Source organism: Gopherus evgoodei, chromosome 10, assembly GCF_007399415.2.
Source record: "Gopherus evgoodei ecotype Sinaloan lineage chromosome 10, rGopEvg1_v1.p, whole genome shotgun sequence".
Lineage (NCBI taxonomy): Eukaryota > Metazoa > Chordata > Testudines > Testudinidae > Gopherus > Gopherus evgoodei.
In genome coordinates, this window is record NC_044331.1 from 53067291 (window position 1) to 53087328 (window position 20038).

At 45.1% G+C, this 20038-nt stretch overlaps 1 protein-coding gene across 7 annotated transcripts in view; it reads left to right on the top strand.

Moving 5' to 3' along the window:
• The window catches only part of LOC115658474 (zinc finger protein 436-like), a 43178-nt gene extending 30640 nt beyond the window's left edge, over nucleotides 1–12538 (top strand). For 3 of the 7 annotated variants that reach the window (XM_030577463.1, XM_030577466.1, XM_030577468.1), the window contains one exon: nucleotides 10079–12538. In XM_030577463.1, coding sequence (XP_030433323.1) covers nucleotides 10336–11274 — 939 coding nt within the window. In that variant the 5' untranslated portion in view covers nucleotides 10079–10335 and the 3' untranslated portion in view covers nucleotides 11275–12538. Of the gene's footprint in view, nucleotides 1–7032; nucleotides 7140–8125; nucleotides 8368–9126; nucleotides 9334–10078 lie in introns of those variants that run through there. The other 4 variants (XM_030577464.1, XM_030577467.1, XM_030577465.1 and 1 more) reach the window with 4 other exon arrangements.
• The last annotated feature ends 7500 nt before the right edge of the window (nucleotides 12539–20038 follow it).

Below are 20038 nucleotides of genomic sequence, written 5' to 3' on the forward strand. Positions count from 1 at the left end.
CACACCAGGGGAATTGCTCAACCTTGCCAGGAGACTCAGCAATGCGCCCAGACAAGCCTGGACTTGTGTTTTCCAAGCATGTGGACTGAGGGTATAAAACAAACACAGTGGCCACATGTGTGCAAGCCCGTGCCACGGAGAGCACAAACCCATCTACCTATTTTTCTTTCCCTTCCTGCCCCTGTCTGCCCAGTGAACCACCCCCTACCCCACTCCCCAACCCTGTTTGTTTGCTCAAAATGGCAGCCAGCAGCATAGTGCAGCCACAACCTCTACCCCACCTCCGCTCCTCTCCCACAACATAGTTTAATAATGAAAATGTGATAATGAAAAATTCTGGGAAGTTCAACTGTTTGAGACAGTGGTTACAGGAAAAGAAGTTCATTTAGTATTCTCAGTTTATGTGAAGTAGACATGGGCATTGCATAGTCATACCGGCACTAAGACTACAGCTCCCTTAGCGATAGCAACGCTCTTAACGGCTTTTCACAGACGTGCAAAAAAGACTGAAAACAGCGAATGCTTCAGTCAGTAAGTGCAAAACCTCCATTTTTCTCTGCACTTTCATCATGTCTGCAGGGGAAATAAAGCAAAATCTGAGACTGAGAAATTGCTGGTTATGAGGGATAGCTGCATGAACATGCTTCCCAGTATAACCTGCAATTTCCTTCCACTCCTGCAGCACCTCTGGATGGGGGGGGGGCGGGGGGGGGCAAACTGTAATGGGATGTACTGACAGGAGGAAGGAGAGTCTCTCCTGTTTACAAGCAAGCAGCTTGTTCACAACCCATTATGATATGAGGCACTGCAGGTTGGGATACTGCAGGTTGGTACACTCCCACTGCAGCTCTGGAGCTAATTCAACGCATATTTCAAAAAAATCACTTTTGTCATCCCGAAATTCTCTTGTCGCTGTTGGTCATCCTAGGTCTGTGGAGCAATCCTTTCCCACCAATCAATGCTGTTTTCCCAAGCCCAGAAACAGCACTGTATCATGTGAAACTGCCCCAGGAACTGCTCTCATAGTAGCAGTTGCTTGGTATTACCCCCTTCTTCATCATCCTTGTCCTACTTCCTCCATCACCATTGAAGCTGTTGCTGATGGAGGATCTGCTGCTGCTGCCACATCATCTGCTTGGTGGTGTGGTGGGTAAAGTCCAAAGCTTAAGCCACGTGACTTTGAGAGCTGAAATACACCCCAAGCAGCCTCTGTATATTTTTGGTTGCCAGCATAGTGGTGTGAAACATTGTTGGGTCCATGCTGGCAATTAGAAAATGGGGCTAGCATGCCCAGAAAGAGGAAGCATGGGACAGAGAGTGTGGAATCATGGGATTTTAAAAATTTGACCCTAAATCCCATAATGCCACTGGCTTCTGCCTTGCTTCCTCTATATGCATCCCACAATGTGCAGTGAGAAAAATCCCAGTATGCACACAGCTCAGCAGTAAAGCAAAGGATCAGGGGATATCCTCCAAGAGACTCATGCCACATGCTTAGTATGCAGCAGATCCCCACCGTGTGCACACCGTAATGTGAACTGAAGTGAGTTATAGGTGACAGCTAGTGGTGTTCTATTATTTTCTTTCTTGGGCCTGTCCTGTAGTAGATTGCTTCTGGCTACCTACAGCCTCCAACTAAAACCTCTCCAGTGATCATCAAAGATCTACAACCTATCCTTAAAGATGATCCCTCACTTTCACAGATCTTGGGAGACAGGCCAGTCCTCGCTTATAGACAGCCTCCCAACCTGAAGCAAATACTCACCGGCAACCGCACACCGTACAACATAAACACTAACCCAGGAACCTATCCTTGCAACAAAGCCCGATGCCAGCTCTGTCCACATATCTATTCAAGTGACACCATCATAGGACGTAATCACGTCAGCCACGCCATCAGACGCTCGTTCACCTGCACATCTACCAATGTGATATATGCCATCATGTGCCAGCAATGCCCCTCTGCCATGTACATTGGCCAAACCAGACAGTCTCTATGCAAAAGAATAAATGGACACAAATCTGACATCAGGAATCATAACATTCAAAAACCAGTGGGAGAACACTTCAACCTTTCTAACCACTCAGTGACAGACTTGAAGGTGGCAATTTTGCAACAAAAAAACTTCAAAAACAGACTCCAAAGAGAGACTGCTGAACTCGAATTAATATGCAAATTAGATACAATTAACTTAGGTTTAAACAGAGACTGGGAATGGTTGGGTCATTACACCAAATGAATCTATTTCCCTATGTTGAGTTCTCCTCACATCTTCTTTGGGTCATCTCAATTATCACTTCAAAAGTTTTTTTTCTCCTGCTGATGAGAGCTCATCTCAATTGATTAGACTCCTCCTGTTGGTATGCATATTTCCACCTTTTCATGTTCTCTGTATGTATAAATATCTCCTGTCTGTATGTTCCATTCTATGCATCTGAAAAAGTGAGCTGTAGGTCATGAAAGCTTATGCTGAAATAAATTTATTAGTGTCTAAGGTGCCACAAGTACTCCTGTTCTTTTTTTGCGGATACAGACTAACACGGCTGCTACTCTGAAAGGAATAAAAAAGTACATCAAGTAGACACTACAGTGGTGGGGACACATACGTTCCTGGATCAATAAGAGGAGGTTGTTCTTGGGGCTGGAAGTGCATAATTAATTGCTGGAGCGGGGGAAAGGCTGAGGTAGAATATGCGTTTGGGGAGAAGCTGTGAATTCTCTGTGTCATCAGGCAGCGTTTTAGACAAAACTTTTATGATTTGATCTCAGCTGGGTCGTGTAGCGAGAGCTCCTACAACATGGGCCAAAATCCCCTTGTTCAATACCAGTGATACTCAGACTGCGGCTCATGAGTGGAAAGTGGTTCTTTAATGTGCCTCCTTTGGCTCTTTGCAGCACATGATATTAAAACACTGTGTGATTTAATTACAGTAGAACCTCAGCATTATGAACACCAGAGTTACAAACTGACCGGTCAACCACAGACCTCCTTTGGAAGCAGAAGTACGCAGTCAGGCAGCAGAGATGAAATAAAAAAACAAATACTGTACAGCACAGTATTGTGTTAATGAAAACTAAAGGGAAAAGCTAAAAAAAGGATTGACAAAGTAGGGTAACAGTTTCTGTGCTTGTTTCATTTAACTTAAGATGGTTAAAATCATCATTTTTCTTCTGCATAGTAACGTTTCAAAGCTGTAGTAAGTCAATATTCAGTTGTAAATGTTTGAAAGAACCAGCATAACATTTTGTTCAAAGTTACAAAGATTTCAGAGCTACAAACAACCTCCATTCCCAAGGTATTCGTCCTGCTGAGGTTCTACAGTATTAACCAATTAAGTTATCAACTTGTACTGTTATTAATTTATTTGCTGTGAATATAATATATATAAACTAAATAGTTCCCCGAGCATGCTGTTTTTAAAGATGAATAGTAGCATAGTGAATGAAACAATGAATTCACACTACTGAGGTCTGAGTATCACTGTTCTGTACATTTGGGAGAAGGGGCAGCTCTGAAATTGTTGCACACACTGGGGATGGGCAGGAGGAATCCAAACATCAAAAGATAGTCCAAAACCATGATATAATATATTTTTAAATCTCTTGATTTTGTGGGGGGTCTGACTCATGATTTTGAACTTTTGAGGTTGGCAATACTGTGGTTACTCCCTCGGCCTTCCTATGTTGGGCTAACTGCACAGCCAGTGTTGCCTATTCAGTGAATGAAATAGATAGTGGCCTCTGGTGACTAACAGGGTACCTGCTGGCACTTGAAAAATTTTGACTGTAGCTGATCATATCACTAAGCTACATCTAGAAATGCCCCCAAAATAGGAGCGCTTGGGATAATATCACAGGTACTGGCATAGAATCATAGGACTGCAAGGGACCTCGAGAGGTCATCTAGTCCAGTCCCCTACACTCATGGAAGGACTACATATTATCTAGACAATTCCTGACAGGTGTTAGTCTAACCTGCTCTTAAAAATCCCCGAAGCTGGGGATTCCACAACCTCCCTAGGCAATTTATTCCAGTGCTTAACCACCCTGATAGTTAGGAAGTTTCTCCTAATGTCCAGCCTAACCCTCATTGCTGCAATTTAAGCCCATTGCTTCTTATCCTACCTCAGAGGTTAAGAAGAACAATTCTTCTCCCACCCCCCGTAACAACCTTTTATGTATTTGAAAACTGTTATCATGTCCCCTAAGCAAACCCAGTTTTTTTTCAATCTTCCCTCATAGGTCATGTTTCTAGACCTTTAATCATTCTTCTGTTGCTCTTCTCTGGGCTTTCTCCATTTTGTCCACAGCTTTCCTTAAATGTGGTGCCCAGAACTGGACACACTACTCCAGCCTAATCAGCCTGGAGTAGAGCAGAAGAATTACGTCTCGTGTCTTGCTTACAACAGTCCTGCTAATACATTCCAGAATGATGTTCACATTTTTGCAACAGTGTTACACTGTTGACTCATATTTAGTTTGTGGTCCACTATGACCCCCTAGATTCCTTTCCGCAGTACTCCTTCCTAGGCAGTCATTTCCCATTTACTGAAGTATTACCTGAAATCTCATCTGTCTCTACCATTGCTTCACTGGAGAGCTTTACCTAGAATTCTCTCCAGCTTCCTAAGACAGATTTAAAGAACAGAACCTATATTTAACAAACTACAACAAAAAAGATCCAGATGAGAAAGCAGTTTCAGCACTCATCCAGATCTGGTCTTGAGAGGTGAGCTTTGTTTGGTGATTTCATCTACATTATCAAATCCCAAAGGTGTAGCCTTCTTTTCAGTTAGTTCAGGATTTATTCACAACAGCATTTGCTCCTGTCACTAAAATTGTGATGGGAGTCCCATTGCTATGAGGGTCACACAGTAATTCAGCTGGGTTTGGAATGAGCTGAAGATGCTGCCATTTCTTTTGCGCTTAGTGTCTTGATCCCTGTAGGATCTTAGAGTACACATTTTATATCCACTAACAACAGCTGATGATGTCAATAATTTTCCTCATTCATTTTTTTCAGAACTGATCTCCTGGTTTTCTTAAACTTGGACGCGCTTTGTTCTGCATTCTAAACATCCCTCCATTTTGGGGTCTGGTGCTATCTTGTGTTATCTCTGCCATTTTAGATATATACAAGTGGCATATTATTGCCCTTTGCTGAAGTCCCCAGGTGTGTGGAGAGCCCTGAATTTTCTACAGGAGGCACAACACATTTCCAAGGACATCTGACTTTTCCAAGAGCTATTTCCCACCTGTGTACATGAAATGTCCCCCCCAGTATATAGGAGACACAAGGTGGTTGAAGTAATACTTTTTAGTGGAACAACTTCTGTTGGTGAAAGAAACCTCCCAATATATAGACAGGAGTTGGGTTTAAAATCATGGAGAGTTCTTTATAGCAAATAATAAGTGAAGCTATGACAAAATCGTGCTCTTGCTCATTTCTCCTCCTCTAAACAGGATTTCCTGCTCCCAAAACTGACAAGATCTCCTACATGCAATAAGCGAACAAGTAAAGCCATGGCTTTACAGGGCTATGAGGAAGGGTCATTCCTGACTGGCACCTAAAAATTAAGGGCTGAAAGTTAGAATATGCCAGATATAAAGTTGCCCCTGCAATCTCAATTTGGTCTCCTTCTGTGTACGCATTATAACGCAGTCTTTAATTCCATGATAACATGTTTTTTCTTCAGGACCCCTGCCTCATGCAGTGCACAGCAGGGACTCACACAGAAGCAGAATTAAAGAATTAAATCTGGAATTTTCCAACTTTGGAATGCTTGAATTTACAACCTAATTTTTAACATAGTTTTTATATGTAATATGATTTGAGCACTGTCTTTACTCTAGCTTTTTTTGTTTTCTGATATAAAATAGATATTGTATGTTGCAGGCTTTTACAGCTGTATTTGCTACTTGTATGGGGGAACTTGAAACATGAAAACAATACCATTATATTATTAGTTTATTCTATTTTCCCAAGTCTTTGTCCAGATTGCTCGTAGCCTTATGTTGGTGAGGAGAAGGGAGAAAACAAGGAGCCACTCCTGAGCTTTTCATCATGTCTTTTTGCAAAGACAAGAATGTCATCATTGTATTTCAGCACAGTATTCAGAGGACTCATTGTCTCCAAACCTCTTGCAGTTTCTTCAGCCAACAGTATTCCAAATGACAATTTTTGATAGATCCAGAGGCCAATGTGAGTAGAACACGTGGTGATGTGGCTAGGGTGTAGTTCTCAGATGGTAACTCTTAACATTGTCCAGTTTTGAGAAGAATGCAGCTCCATTATAGTCAGATTAATATACTGTCCAGAGTGGGTCTAATATGGCATTCTCATTGAATTGCAACATTCGGCCAATGCATGGCATACTGTAGCTTTTGTTTGTATTCTGGGGATTACTTCTTTTGGAGATATTAATGGGAAAGTTCTTTCTCTTCCTGACCTTCCCAGTTACCTTAATTTCTTCTCAGTTACATTTTCTGACATGAAAGAGAATGCTCAGGTAGTCTTGATTTAGAGATCTGATGTATCTCTATGTAAATGAACCTGGAAATCCTTTTTTTTTTTACCAAAGCCATAAAGTAGAGTCTTGTCCTCTAATAATCTACAAATGTTGTATTTTATTGTTATCAGAATTTTGGCCAATCGTCTTTACAACATTTTTTATTTTAGTGTATAAGCAAATAAACATACATGTGATCCTCGAATGACACAGAACTCATTGCTTCTGTGACCAGTGCAATCCTTTCTCACTGTTTTGTTGAATGAACCCATCAAAAGTAGCGGTTTCTAACTTCCATACGATAAAATCATTCTCTTTGTTGGCACTAATTTAGTCTTGTTCAGAGCAGGGAGCGGTTACGCTTTTGCATATTATTTAACATTAAAAGAACAACAAAATGAGCCTGTGGTTGCAGCCAGACACGTCCCTGGTTCGGTTCTGGGAGAAAGGGAGTCTGCGAGTTGCTGCTATTGTCACATGACAATTCCTGTTCCTTAGCGTTACGGCTGTCACGTGACAAAGGCTAGTGCTGCTGCAGCTGCTGAGACTGATGTGTGCTGTGCTGCTGCTGCCGCTGCCTCACTTTTCCCAGGAGCCGGAGCATGTTCACTCTCTTCCTGTTTTGCATGGTAAGATTTTTCTGTTCCAAGCAAGGTGGGGGACAGCCACTAGCTTCCTTCGGAGCTGAAGACTCCAGGTAACCGAAAGAACTTGGGGAACGTGACTGTAGAACTGCCCCTTCCACCTCCATGTGTGATTGTACGTCTCGGGTCTGCTGACTTTACTGGCACACACAGGTTTTTGGTCCTGTTAGCACTTGCAGGAGCCAATCCAGGTGCGGGAGAGCCAGTGCACCCGGAAATGGGAGTCACCAAATCTCCCAGCAGAGTGGGAGGAGATAGAAAGGAAGAGAGACTGAAAGAGACAGGAAAAATAATGAGAAGCGAGGAGCTCCCAGTGCTGCCCAGTCCTGTTACTGCATCATCACTGTGCAGATTGAGAGGAGCAGAGTAAAAAGGCAGTGCCCTATCTCTGCCTGGTAACCATGCTGCAAAGGAAATGTACTGCTCTTAGGGACATTATCAGGGAAACTCCCCACAGTGTAGCGTTTTATTCTGCTCCTCTACAGACATTTGTTCAGTCTGTTAAAGGGAGGTTACAGAAATGTCTTGGTTCATTCAGTCCCAGAGAAGATGCTAGGTCTGCATTGTAGTAAAGGGACCAAGCAGTTTTCAGTATCAGAGTTTAGAATATCTGAACCCAAGGAAAGCCTGAGACTTTAACTTTAAAATGGACCAAAATCCTTTATCATCCTAACAGGTTGTAGATCAGCTTCCTGTGTGTCACTCCAGATCACCTGTTATATTAATTTAGATGGAATATATGTTAAGATAACCCAGTCTCTAAACAGTAAGAAGGTCTGAGGTTTGGTATACAGAGACCTCAGCCTGCTTAGTACAATGGCAAATGCACCATTTTAACCTCTTATTAAAGATACAAAAAAGGAAAATCAATTAAAGTGTTGAAATGTTAATATTAAGTAAGGCTTTCATTTTAACAACATATCTTCTTCCCTTTCTCTCTAGCTGGAGAGAGCTTTAGAAGCAACCCCCCCTCCTTGTTTGACAGTCTCGTAGATAGTATCAAAGATGGTAATAACTATCCTTTGGGGAAAAGCCAAGAAGTTAATTGAGGCAGGCTAGAGCTATTGTGTTAAAGACCCATCCCATTTCATCTCAGGTAGTATTTTGGATTCAGCTAGAGCTGGTAGGGAAGGTGATGTCATTTGGATCCCTCTTGCTGGCCTGGTCTGGTCAGGACATCTCTCAGGATGACAAAAACCCAGCGTCCCAAAAGGTGTGTGGGGGTGTGTGTGTGTGGCAGCCATGATGGTGAAGCTTGCTTCAGTGGTCTCTCTCTGTTCTTCTATCTATTCTAGTCCTCCCAAAGTCTCTTTCTTTAAGGACCGAAAAAGGGAGTGATGCCAGTAATGTGAGGAAGCAGCCATGTGTTTAACCTAGGCAGGGCAGGGCCTTTAAGGTGAAAGGGAAGGGGCCCTCTGCAAAGACATTGTGCAGGAGAATGACCAGATTCTGCTATCAGTGGTGAAGGATTTGTTTGTCCATATTTAGTAGGAGCTTTGTGGTCTCTGGTGTTCCCAGGGTGACTTCAGCTCTGGGTTCTTCTCTGGTTCCTAGAAGGTGGAAACATTCTATGCAATATCTTTCAAGCAGCTCACAAATAACTGAGTAATTTGTGTTTGAATTTCTCTCTCCTTTGGTTTTCTTTCTCTCTTTCTTGCTTGCTTGCGGCATTTAGAAGGGAGGGGGGAGGAGCCAGGACACAGCATGCGAAGTAAAGGGGAAGGAGGTGGTGGGGGAGAAGAGGTGGGTCAAGGGTGGAGGCTTGGGGGAAGGGGTGGAGTGGGCAGGCTGAGGGTTGAGCCCCTGGTGCTTGCAGAGTAGGGGAAGCTGCCCTGGAACGTAGTCCCGCCCATTTACATTAATTCTTATGGGGAAATTGGATTCGTTTAACATCATTTCACTTGAAGTCATATTTTTCAGGAACATAACTACGACGTTAAGTGAGGATTTACTGTATTTCCTTTCCATGCAGATAAAATGTCCCCTCCAGCAAAGAGAGGGGCAGGATTTTTTGTAGCAAGATGTGACAAATCCTGGTCTTGCTCATTTTTCCTACCCAGAGCAGAATTTCCAATTCAAAAACTGGACATAATCTCCCTCATAGAACGAGAGGAAGAGCCATGAAGTCCTGATCTCCAGGGTTACGAGGAAAAGGATATGCTGAGTGGCACCTGTGCAGGTGAGTAATAAGCTAAACTGTCTGGAGAACTGTCAGTGAGTTGAATGAAACTCTGGAATTCCCCCAGAAATGCTGTGAGCTCACATCATTTTGTCTCACTATTGTAACCAATACTCATGTTCTCAAGACAGATATCTCTGAGGGCTTCCCAGCTATACTGATTGACTTCAGGTGGGAGTCTGTGACCTCACTTGTTTTTCCTCTGAGAGTTCAGAGGGAATGTGAAAGGAGAATAGGGCTTCTCCCTCTCTTTTGTGGAAGAATCTGCTCTCAGTTCATGATTTTAGTCCTGTTTGAAACCTGGAACCCTTCTAGTCCTGAAACCCTCTTTCAAGCTAGATGGCGAGCGCTCTGGGACAGGGACTCTACTTATTGGTTGTTTGTACAGTGCCTAGGGCAGTGGAACCCTGATCCTTGATTGTGTGTCCCGGGAGCTGCGGTCAACTTGATTTCATTTAATTAACTAAATTTTAAAAAATCAATTCTCTCTTTAAACAATATAACCTAATTTATAACATTTCCTATACATTTGTTAATGGTGCTTTTCTGCTCTACTGTATATTCAGAAGGTTGTTTTCAGTAGGCTTGAGGGCAGGACCACTCTTTTACTATCTTATGGGTTACCTGTAAAAACAGTAGGTACCACATGTTCATATGGAAATATGATATTCCCTGTCTGTTCCCTTTCCCAAGGTTTCCTCTCTCTCCAGTGACTCATCTCTAGAGTCTCATTTTATTCTAACAGGTGATGGGATTGTGAATGAGAATGGGGAGGAGAATCTGCACCAGGACAGTCATGAGTCAGTGGAACCACATGACACATTATCAGGAGCATCCCAAAGGAATATTTCCCAGAGTCCTGACCAGGATAAAGCCTGTGAGGGTCAGCACAGATCAGAAATGCATCAAAGAACTCCTCCAGGGAAGAGATGATGTAAATCAACTGCATGTGAAATAGATTTTAGGAAACTGCCAGACATTATCCAGCTGGGAAATCCCAAGATGGAGAAACCAGTAATATGTGATGACTGTGGGAAAAGCTTCCGGCTGAGATCAAACCTCAGACAGCATCAAAGGATTCACACCGGAGAGAAACCTTTTGGATGTGCCGAGTGTGGGGAAAGTTTCCGGCAGCGCTCACACCTTATTCAGCATAAGACAAAGCACACAGGGGACAGACCCTATGAATGTACCGAGTGTGGGAAAAGCTTCAGTATGAGCTCAAAACTCATTCGGCATCAGATAATCCACACAGGAGAAAAACCCTATAAATGTGGTGACTGTGGCAAGAGCTTCATTGGGAACTCACAGCTTATCCTGCACCAGAGAGTGCACACAGGTGAGAGACCCTACAAATGTGGTGACTGTGGGAAGAGCTTCAGTGTGAGCTCAGCTCTTACTCAACATCAGAGAACGCACACTGGAGAGAAACCTTATGAATGTGCCGAGTGTGGGGAAAGCTTCCGGCAGCGCTCACACCTTATTCAGCATCAGAGAATCCATACGGGTGAGAGACCCTATGAGTGTTCCAAGTGTGGGAAGAGCTTCAGTGTGAGCTCTGCCCTCATTCAGCATCAGAGATTCCACACAGGGGAAAGACCTTATGAATGTGCTGAGTGTGGGAAAAGCTTCACAGTGAGCTCACACCTGATTCAGCACCGGAGAGTTCACACAGGGGAAAAGCCCTATGAATGTGCTGACTGTGGGAAAGGCTTCCTTTGGAGATCAGCCCTTTTTCGACATCAGAGAATCCACACAGGACAGAAGCCCTATGAGTGTACCGAGTGTGGGGAAAGCTTCCGTCAGAGCGCACACCTTATTCAGCATCAGAGAATCCACACTGGGGAGAAACCCTATGAATGTGCCAACTGTGGGAAGGGCTTCACTGTGAGCTCTGCCCTCATTCGACATCAGAGAATCCACATGGGAGGGAAACCCTAAAAATGGGCTGAAAGCTTCATGTCAGATATCCCTCCAGAGTCTCCCAATAGATAGTAGCCAGGCATGTTTCTTGCTTTGAGTCCATAAGGCTTTTCTCTTTTCACAGAGAATGAAAAATGCCTTGCTGAGGATGGTCAAGTTAAACAAAGAGGAAATGTTGGTGAAGGGAGATGAGTCATGTAGGGGCCTGAGGTGTGGAGAGGAATGTATGCTGGGAGCCAGAGCCAGAGACCAGGAGGCACTGTGGGCAGCGGGAGGATGGAGCATTTGGAGAGAAAAGAGAAGCTGTTAGTATAATTGGAGAGAAGTACCCCATGAGAACCAGGGCTGGAACTAACAAGGACTGTGCCAGGGGAAAGGACTGGTCCCAGCATCATTGGTTCCCCGTGTGGAGAAGCAGGAAGGGGTAGTGATCCGAGGGCTTGATGAGTCTCGGCAGTCTCTCCATCATATCATGAATCCTAGCTCCAGACAAGCAGCACCCTTCTTGGTTTTCCTGGTCAGGAGGCAGATAGATGACTCAATCCCGCTTAGGATCTTGGGATCTTGGTAGGATTTATCAAATGAAGATCTCAATCCCTTTTGTTTCAGTGACTGAATTCCCAGATTTTTGGTCATCTGTTATAAATTTCAGCTTTGCCAGTATTCCAAGACTATTTCCAAATAGTTTTGGTGGAAGCAGGTGCTATTCCTGTACACAGATGCTCAGATTTCCTCCCAATAAATGCTGTCATACTGTCAATGACAGACAGTATATAAGTTTTGCCTTCAGAGGTGAAAGTAAGCTGGTCCAGTACGGTACAGTTTACTGGCAAGAGCCAGTACACAGCCGACCATACTGGCAGGGGGCAGCTTTCCCAGGCGGGCAATTTAAAAGGGCCCTGGGCTCCCAGCAGTGGCTGGAGCCCCTGGCCCTTTAAATTGCCACCAGAGCCCCAGGGCTCCCAGCTGCTGTTGCAGCTACAGCTACTATGGGGCTCCAGCAGTGATTTAAAGGTCCCCTTTTAGTTCTGCCACGCCTGCCCACATTATGAATAAAATACTATATGAATGGGACTGACTTTCTCCTATATGGAATGTGCTATAAGCTAGGAAACCATGAGTTCTAGTCCCAGCTGTTCTGTTAATATATCTGCGTATTTCACAACTGTTTTGAGGAAAGACAACTATTATGTATCTGTTTCATTGTGATGATAACTGAGAGCTTGCACAATGTCACTTCAGGCAGAGATGGGAATAAAAACCAGGTCTCTGTTGTGACAGACTGAGGGCTTGTCTACATCAGAAAGTTGCAGCGCTGGTGAGGGAGTTACAGCGCTGCAACTTTGAAGGTGTACACATCTGCAGGGCACCACCAGCGCTGCAACTCCCTGTTTGCAGCGCTGGCCGTACTCCCGTTTTGTCTCGGGTGTAGAGGATCCAGCGCTGGTGATCCAGCGCTGGTAATCCAATGTAGACACTTACCAGCGCTTTTCTTGACCTCCGTGGAAGGAGGAAGCCTCTGGTAATCAAGCTGGTCTCCTTTCCCGGTTTGCTCTCTCGTTCCCGGAACCCCGAGCAAGCAGGTCTCCTTCCCTGCGGTTTCCTGGGTGGCTCCGGGAACGCGAGAGCAAACCGCGGCGAAGCTGGTCTCCTTTCCCGGTTTGCTCTCTCGTTCCCGGAACCCCGAGCAAGCAGGTCTCCTTCCCTGCGGTTTGCTGGGTGGCTCCGGGAACGCGAGAGCAAACCGCGGCGAAGCTGGTCTCCTTTCCCGGTTTGCTCTCTCGTTCCCGGAACCCCGAGCAAGCAGGTCTCCTTCCCTACAGTTTGCAGGGTGGTTCGGGGAACGCGAGAGCAAACCGCGGCGAAGCTGGTCTCCTTTCCCGGTTTGCTCTCTCGTTCCCGGAACCCCGAGCAAGCAGGTCTCCTTCCCTGCGGTTTGCTGGGTGGCTCCGGGAACGCGAGAGCAAACCGCGGCGAAGCTGGTCTCCTTTCCCGGTTTGCTCTCTCGTTCCCGGAACCCCGAGCAAGCAGGTCTCCTTCCCTGCGGTTTGCTGGGTGGCTCCGGGAACGCGAGAGCAAACCGCGGCAAAGCTGGTCTCCTTTCCCGGTTTGCTCTCGCGTTCCCGGAACCCCCCTTGAAGCCGCCCAACAGCGCTGCAGTGTGGCCACATCTAACACCACTTGCAGCGCTGGTTGCTGTAAGTGTGGCCACTCTGCAGCGCTGGCCCTATACAGCTGTACTAATACAGCTGTAACAACCAGCGCTGCAAAATTTTAGATGTAGACATGGCCTCAAACATTTCCACTTTGCCACAATGCCTGTCAGAATGAGCGTGCCAAAACTGTGCTTGGCTATCTCTAACCACTAGACTGTAGTTTTCATATATTAATAAATGAAGGCCTGAAGGGACATCATGATCATCTAAGTCTGACTTCTTGCATAACACGGGCCAAAGAACCTCACCTAGTAATCTTTGCATCAAACCTATAACTTGTGTTTGAGCTAGAGCTGATGTTTTAGAAAGAATCCACCATGTCCCTAGGTAAGTTATGCCAATAGTTAATTAACCTCATGTTAAAAAGGTGCACCCTACTTCTAGTCTGAATTTGTCTAGTTCCAGCTTCAGAATGGATCTCATTCTGCCATTTTCTGACAGATTGTGTGGTGTATTGAAAATTGTGTTAAAATTATAACATACCACTTTAAATTCTTAGGGGTTTTCCCGGTCCTGCTTGCAGGTTAGTAGTGGTTGTGATGTTGCACTCCATATGTTTATGGAAATATGCTTGTGAGTGTGAATGGAATGTAACTGGAATATGCTTTACGCAAAAGGTCTCTTGTAAGGTATTGTTGCAAAGCTTATAATCTACTAAGTGTGTTCTTCCTATTTGTATGAATGTGTCATTCTTGTATCTGAAGCTGGAAATATGAAGTATTACTCTGAAGTCCTGTTGTAATTATGCAAAGTGTGGGCCCCTAATGGTGGTTTGGACTCTTAATGGCTCCCATTAACCAGGACAATTGGTTGTAAATGGCTCTGTTTACTTGTAAGCCTTCCTGTGTTCCCGTGAGTCAGGCTGGAAAGAATGGAGGCTTAGGGTCTCACAGGACATGTGACTATGTCACCTGGTATTGGAATCCATCTTAAACCTGGTGTTTTTACATTTAGAAGGACGGGTGGGGACCCAGAGAGACAAAATATTCACATCTTGTACCAAAGCCATACAAAGGGGGTGGAACAGAACAAAAGGGGCTGCCAGTCATGAGAAATCTCCTACCTGAGAAATTACCACCTGAGCTGGAACTAACAAGGACTGTGCCAGGGGAAAGGACTGGGCCCAGATTAGAAAGGAGTCTGGTCTGTGAAAGAAGCTTATTGGAACATCTCTGAGGGTGAGATTTACCTGTATTCAATTTCTTAAATATATCAGGCTTAGACTTGGGTGTTTTATTTTGCTTGGTAACTTACTTTGTTCTGTCTGGTATTACTTGAAACCACTTAAATCCTACTTTTTATACTTTGTTTATCAGTAAACCCAGAGTAAGTGATTAATACCTAGGAGACCAAATAGCTATGCATATCTCTCGATAAGTGTTACGGACAGTTTGAGTTTACCCTGTATAAGCTTTATACAGAGTAAATGGATTTATTTGGTGTTTGGATCTCATTGGGAACTGGGTATCTGTGTAGTGGAGATAGGTAACCTGCTGAGTGGTTTTCGGTTAAAACCTACAGCTTTGGGGGCATGGTTCATATCTGCATCTGTGTTGCAGCAGACTAGTGTGTCTGGCTCAACAAGGCAGGGTTCTGGAGTCCTAAGCCATCAGGAAAAATGGGCTCAGAGGTAATTTCAGCACATCAGGTGACAGTCCCAAGGGGCTTTCTGTGACCAAACGCATCACAGTGGCCCTCTAGGGAAGTATGCTATCTGGGTCTTTCAGCAGTCAGTCTGCAAAGAGCCAGCCTAGAGCAGGGGTTCTCAAACTTCATTGCACCGTGACCCCCTTCTGACAACAAAAATTACTACACGACCCCAGGAAGGGAGGCCAAAACCTGAGACCACCTGAGCCTTGCCACCACAGGCTGGGGAGCTAAAGACAAAGCCCAAGGGCTTCATCCCCGGGCAGGGGGTCTGTAGCCTTAGCCCCACTGCCTAAGGTGGTACAGCTTGGGCTTTGGCCCCGGTCACAGACCCCACCAAGTCTAATGCCAGCCATGGCGATCCCATTAAAACGGAGTCTCAACCCACTTTGGGGTCCCATCCCACAGTTTGAGAACTGCTGACTTAGAGCAAGGTGGGGGGAGTTGGGCCTCTCTGCCTTAGGGAGCAACCAGGTTTTGGTTCTGGTTTGTGAAAGTTCTGGATTTTAAGAAATAAAGTAGTGTTACATTGCAACCTTCCAGAAGGATAAAAACATAAAATACTTCAGCTTCTCTATTTGTTTATTGTGAACATAACAGATTAAAGAGCCAGCTATCAGAAATCTCTTCCCCATGTAAATATCTATAGACTGTGATTCAGTCAGCTCTTAACCCTCTCTTGGATAGACTAAATAGATTGATCTTCTTAGTTTCTCACTATATGGCATGTTTTCCAGAGCTCAGATAACTCTTGTATGATTTTTCAACAATCCTTTCTGAAGTGTGGAAGACAGAAATGTATGCAGAATTCCAGTATCGGTCTCACCATTGCAGTATACAGAGGTAAAATCACCTCCCTTCTCCTTTTCCCTCCACCTTCATGCACAGAACTTCCTCTCTCTTCAGGCATGAAAAGGAACATGACATCTCTTGCCTATCCAGAGCCAGTAATAGAATCCACGAATCCTGATCTCCAGCATTCCAATGCTGTCTCACAAATAACTGCTTACCCCACGAACAAGGTGTGTCATGCCCTTTTCTAGTGCGTGGTCCACATGATGTCTAATAGCATGTTAAACCTATCATCATCATCGGCAATCCCTTGATTCCAGGATGATCTCTACTACAGATTTATATATGGGTCCTCCTGAGATGACTCAGGAGTCCGATCCTGGAACCACAGATCCGCTCGCAGTAGGTACAGACATTTCCTGGCAGGTCAGCTGTCTGTGGGAGAAAGTTCCTTCTTTTTCCTTCCTTCTCTCTCTATTTTCAGCTTTGAAGGCAAGGCACTTCTCTTCGAAGCAGGCCACTGCCTGATGGAGGGTGTGGTGCCATTGAGGTTGGTTGGTGGCTCGCTTCTCCCAGCATGTGATGTCCACATTATTTTTCTTGAGATACTGTGATAAATGAAAGGAGATGGGGGGCTCTCTTTTATTGACACCCAGCCAGCCAGTTAACTATAAAACCCCTCTTAGCAGTTGTTCTCTACTTGCTTTACCTGTAAAGGGTTAAAAAGTCTCCCTGCATAGGTAAAAGGAAGAGAGTGGGCACCTGACCAAAAGAGCCAATGAGAAGGCTAAAACTTTTTTAAATGGGGGGAGGGGACTTCCCCTTTGTCTATCTGTGGTGTTCTCCTGGAGAGAAGGGACACTGCAGCTATGCAGTAAGAGCTTGGGCCAGGTATGAAAAATCAACAGATCATACCTAGAAACTACTCATTTAAAACCCCAGATATGTAAGTAGATCAGGAAATGTCTAGGAAGATGGAATGAGGTTTATTTCTTTTATTTCTTATGGATTCCTCTGTGCTAACCCCAGGTGCTTTTGTTTTGCTTGTAACCTTTAAGCTGACCATCAAGAAAGCTATTCTTGATTCTTAATTTTTGTATTTGCTCTTTTAAAATCTATCAATAGCCTGAGTTTTCAGATGTATTTTTTTCTTCTTTTTTTTAAATAAAATTTACCCTTTTTAAGAACAAGATTGGAGTTCTGTGTCTTAAGAGGTTTGTGCACATGTTGTTTAATTAGCTGGTGGCAACAGCTGATTTCCTTTGTTTTCTTTTTCAGCTCTTTCTGGAGGGGTGCGGGGGTGAAAGGGCTTGAGAGTACCCCACAAGAAGGAATTCCCAAGTGCACCTTCCTGGGTTCTCAAAGGGGTTTTTGCACTTGGGTGGTGGCAGCATCTACCCATCCAAGGTCATAGAAAAGCTGTAATGTTGGGAGTTTAATACAAGCCTGGAGTGGCCAGTATTAATTTTTTAAATCCTTGCGGGCCCCCAGCTTCTGCACTCAAAGTGCCAGAGTGGAGAATCAGCCTTGACAGATACGCTTTCAGTGTGTCTTTTTAGCATTTCCTCTGACCACCATGGAATCTCTGACGATGGGTGAACTGAGAGCAGAAGACTTGTTTTTGGAGGTGAGAGTCTGGCATCCGTACACAATGTCCATCCAGTTAACTGCTCTAGAACAAGTGGAAGGAGTGTGTGTTGTGGTTCTGAAGAACCTCAGTTCAAACATGTTGGGAAAAAATATGTGAGCATGTATTTAAAGACTATCCCCTGAGGCATGAACAAGGATGCCACACTGAGGTGTTATAGCTAAAACCATATTTAAAAGAAATGGGAGGGGGTGGCTTGTGGCTAAGATTCTGTGAGCTACAATTCAGGAGATGTATGTTCAGCTCGATGATGGGCTATGACATTGGTAGTAATTATACTGTATCTTAATTCCCCATCTACAAATAAGGGACGATAATGCTTTCACCAGCACTAAATCTTCGGGATTTTGTTAAGATTAGTTTAGTTATAGGCAAATAAGTTTGATATTTACCAGATATCTCATGAAATTGTTTGCCTCAAATGCTACACATGGAGCTTCACAAAACATGGACACTCTACTATTCCTGTAATGAGTCTAAAATGAAAGGCCTGGGTAGGATGTGGCACATCAGAAGATCTGAAAATTCCTTCAGTTTTGGTGGGAAAGAAATTCTCTCTCCTCATTATTCAACTGCAAGTGTACCTGCACACTAGCACTTTTGCAAATTGTAGCTGCAAAAGGGAGGCTGCTATTTAGAAAATTTGGGTCTAAGTGTAATTAGAGTTGCACTGATTAAAACACTAAGTGAGAGAACTCAGATAACATCCCATGGTTACTTCATGAGTTAACAGTGAAAATATCCCTATCCCCTGTTCATTTGCGGTTTAAGGTGGTGCAGTGGATTTCCTATGGCTACCAGCAGCTGCTCAAATCTGAATCAGTTTGTCCAAAGTGGCTTTATGCCTGGCACTGCAGGTAAAGTCCAAGGTCTGTAATGTGATCCTTCAGCTGCATGAATCCACGAAAGGACAGTTTGTTCAACAGCTAAAGCGCCATTGATTTTCTGTGCCAGGGCCCTGCTCCTGCTCCACTGACTTCAGCAGAAGTAGGACTAGACCAAAGGTGGGCAAACTTTTTGGCCCGAGGGCCACATCTGAGTATGGAAATTATATGGCAGGCCATGAATGCTCATGAAATTGGGGTGGAGGTGCAGGAGGGAGTGAGGGTTCTGGCTGGGGGTGTGGGCTCTGGGGTGGGGCCAGAAATGAGGAGTTCAGGGTGTGTGGGAAGGCTCTAGGCTGGGACTGAGGGGTTTGGAGGGCGGGAGGGGGAATCAAGGCTGGGGCAGGGGATTGGGGCATGGGTGGGATGAGGGCTGTGGCTGGGGGTGTGGGCTCTAGGGTGGGGCCAGAAATGAGGAGGGGTGTAGGAGGGTGCTCCAGGCTGGGACCGAGGGGTTAGGAGGAGAATCAGGGCTGGGGTGGGGGGTTGGGGCATGGGGAGGGTCGGGGTGCAGGCTCCGGGCGGTGCTTACCTCAAGCATTGGTGGGCAAACTATGGTCCACAGTCCACATCCAGCCCAACACCTGAGTTAATATGGCCCTCGAGCTCTTGCAGCTCCCGGAAGCAGCAGCATGTCCCCCCTCTGGCTCCTATGTTTAAGAGCAGCCAGGGGGCTCCGTGCGCTACCCCCACCCCAAGCACAACCCCCACAGCTCCTATTGGCTGGGAACTGTGGCCAATGGGAGTTGCAGGAGTGGTGCCTGCAGACGGGGCAGTGTGCAGAGTCGCCTGACTGTCTCCCCTGCGCAGGAGCCAGAGGGAGGATATGCCGCTGCTTCCGGGAGCTGCAGGCGCTCGAGGGCCATATTAACTCAGGTGGTGGGCTGGATGTGGACTGTGGACCATAGTTTGCCCACCCCTGGACTAGACCCTAACAGGATAGGGGCTTGTGCTCTCCTGTGGACTCACTTTGTAAACAGGCTGTGGCCCTACTAGATGATGCTGTAGTAACTCCACTCTGTATATAAGGGTGGGCAGTGGCTTTCTGGAGGAAGACATCCTCAGGGAGGAACCCTGGGAGAAGGTTTGGGGTGGAAATTAATGCTATTTCATCATAAGTTGCTTTGGTAGCTCAGCCCCAGGAAGGGGCCCTCTGTAGTGCAGACTGTGGTTTGGAGGAGGGTAGGAAAGCCACATGCTTTATTTTTATTATTTGCATTTCTGTAGCACCTAGGAGCCCTATTCATGGGCCAGGACTCCATTGAACTAGGTGCTGTACAAATACAGAACAAAGAAAAGATGTTCTATGCCCCATAAAGCTTGCAATCTAAGTTATTATTAATTACATGCTCTCAGTGGACCCATCACCTTAACCTGAGCTCCAGAATCTAAGATTCCTAGTTCTGGACACTAGACCTCAGATATTCTATGCCATGGGCAAAAGTCCTGTACAATCCCCATAGTAGCGCTCTGAAAAGCTAATTCTATGGAGTACAATAGTACACTGGCAGCAGCCTGGAAAAATGGTCAAGAACATTGACAAGCTAGGCAAAAATCTATCAGTCGGTTTTTACCATAAACACCAATTGGCACAA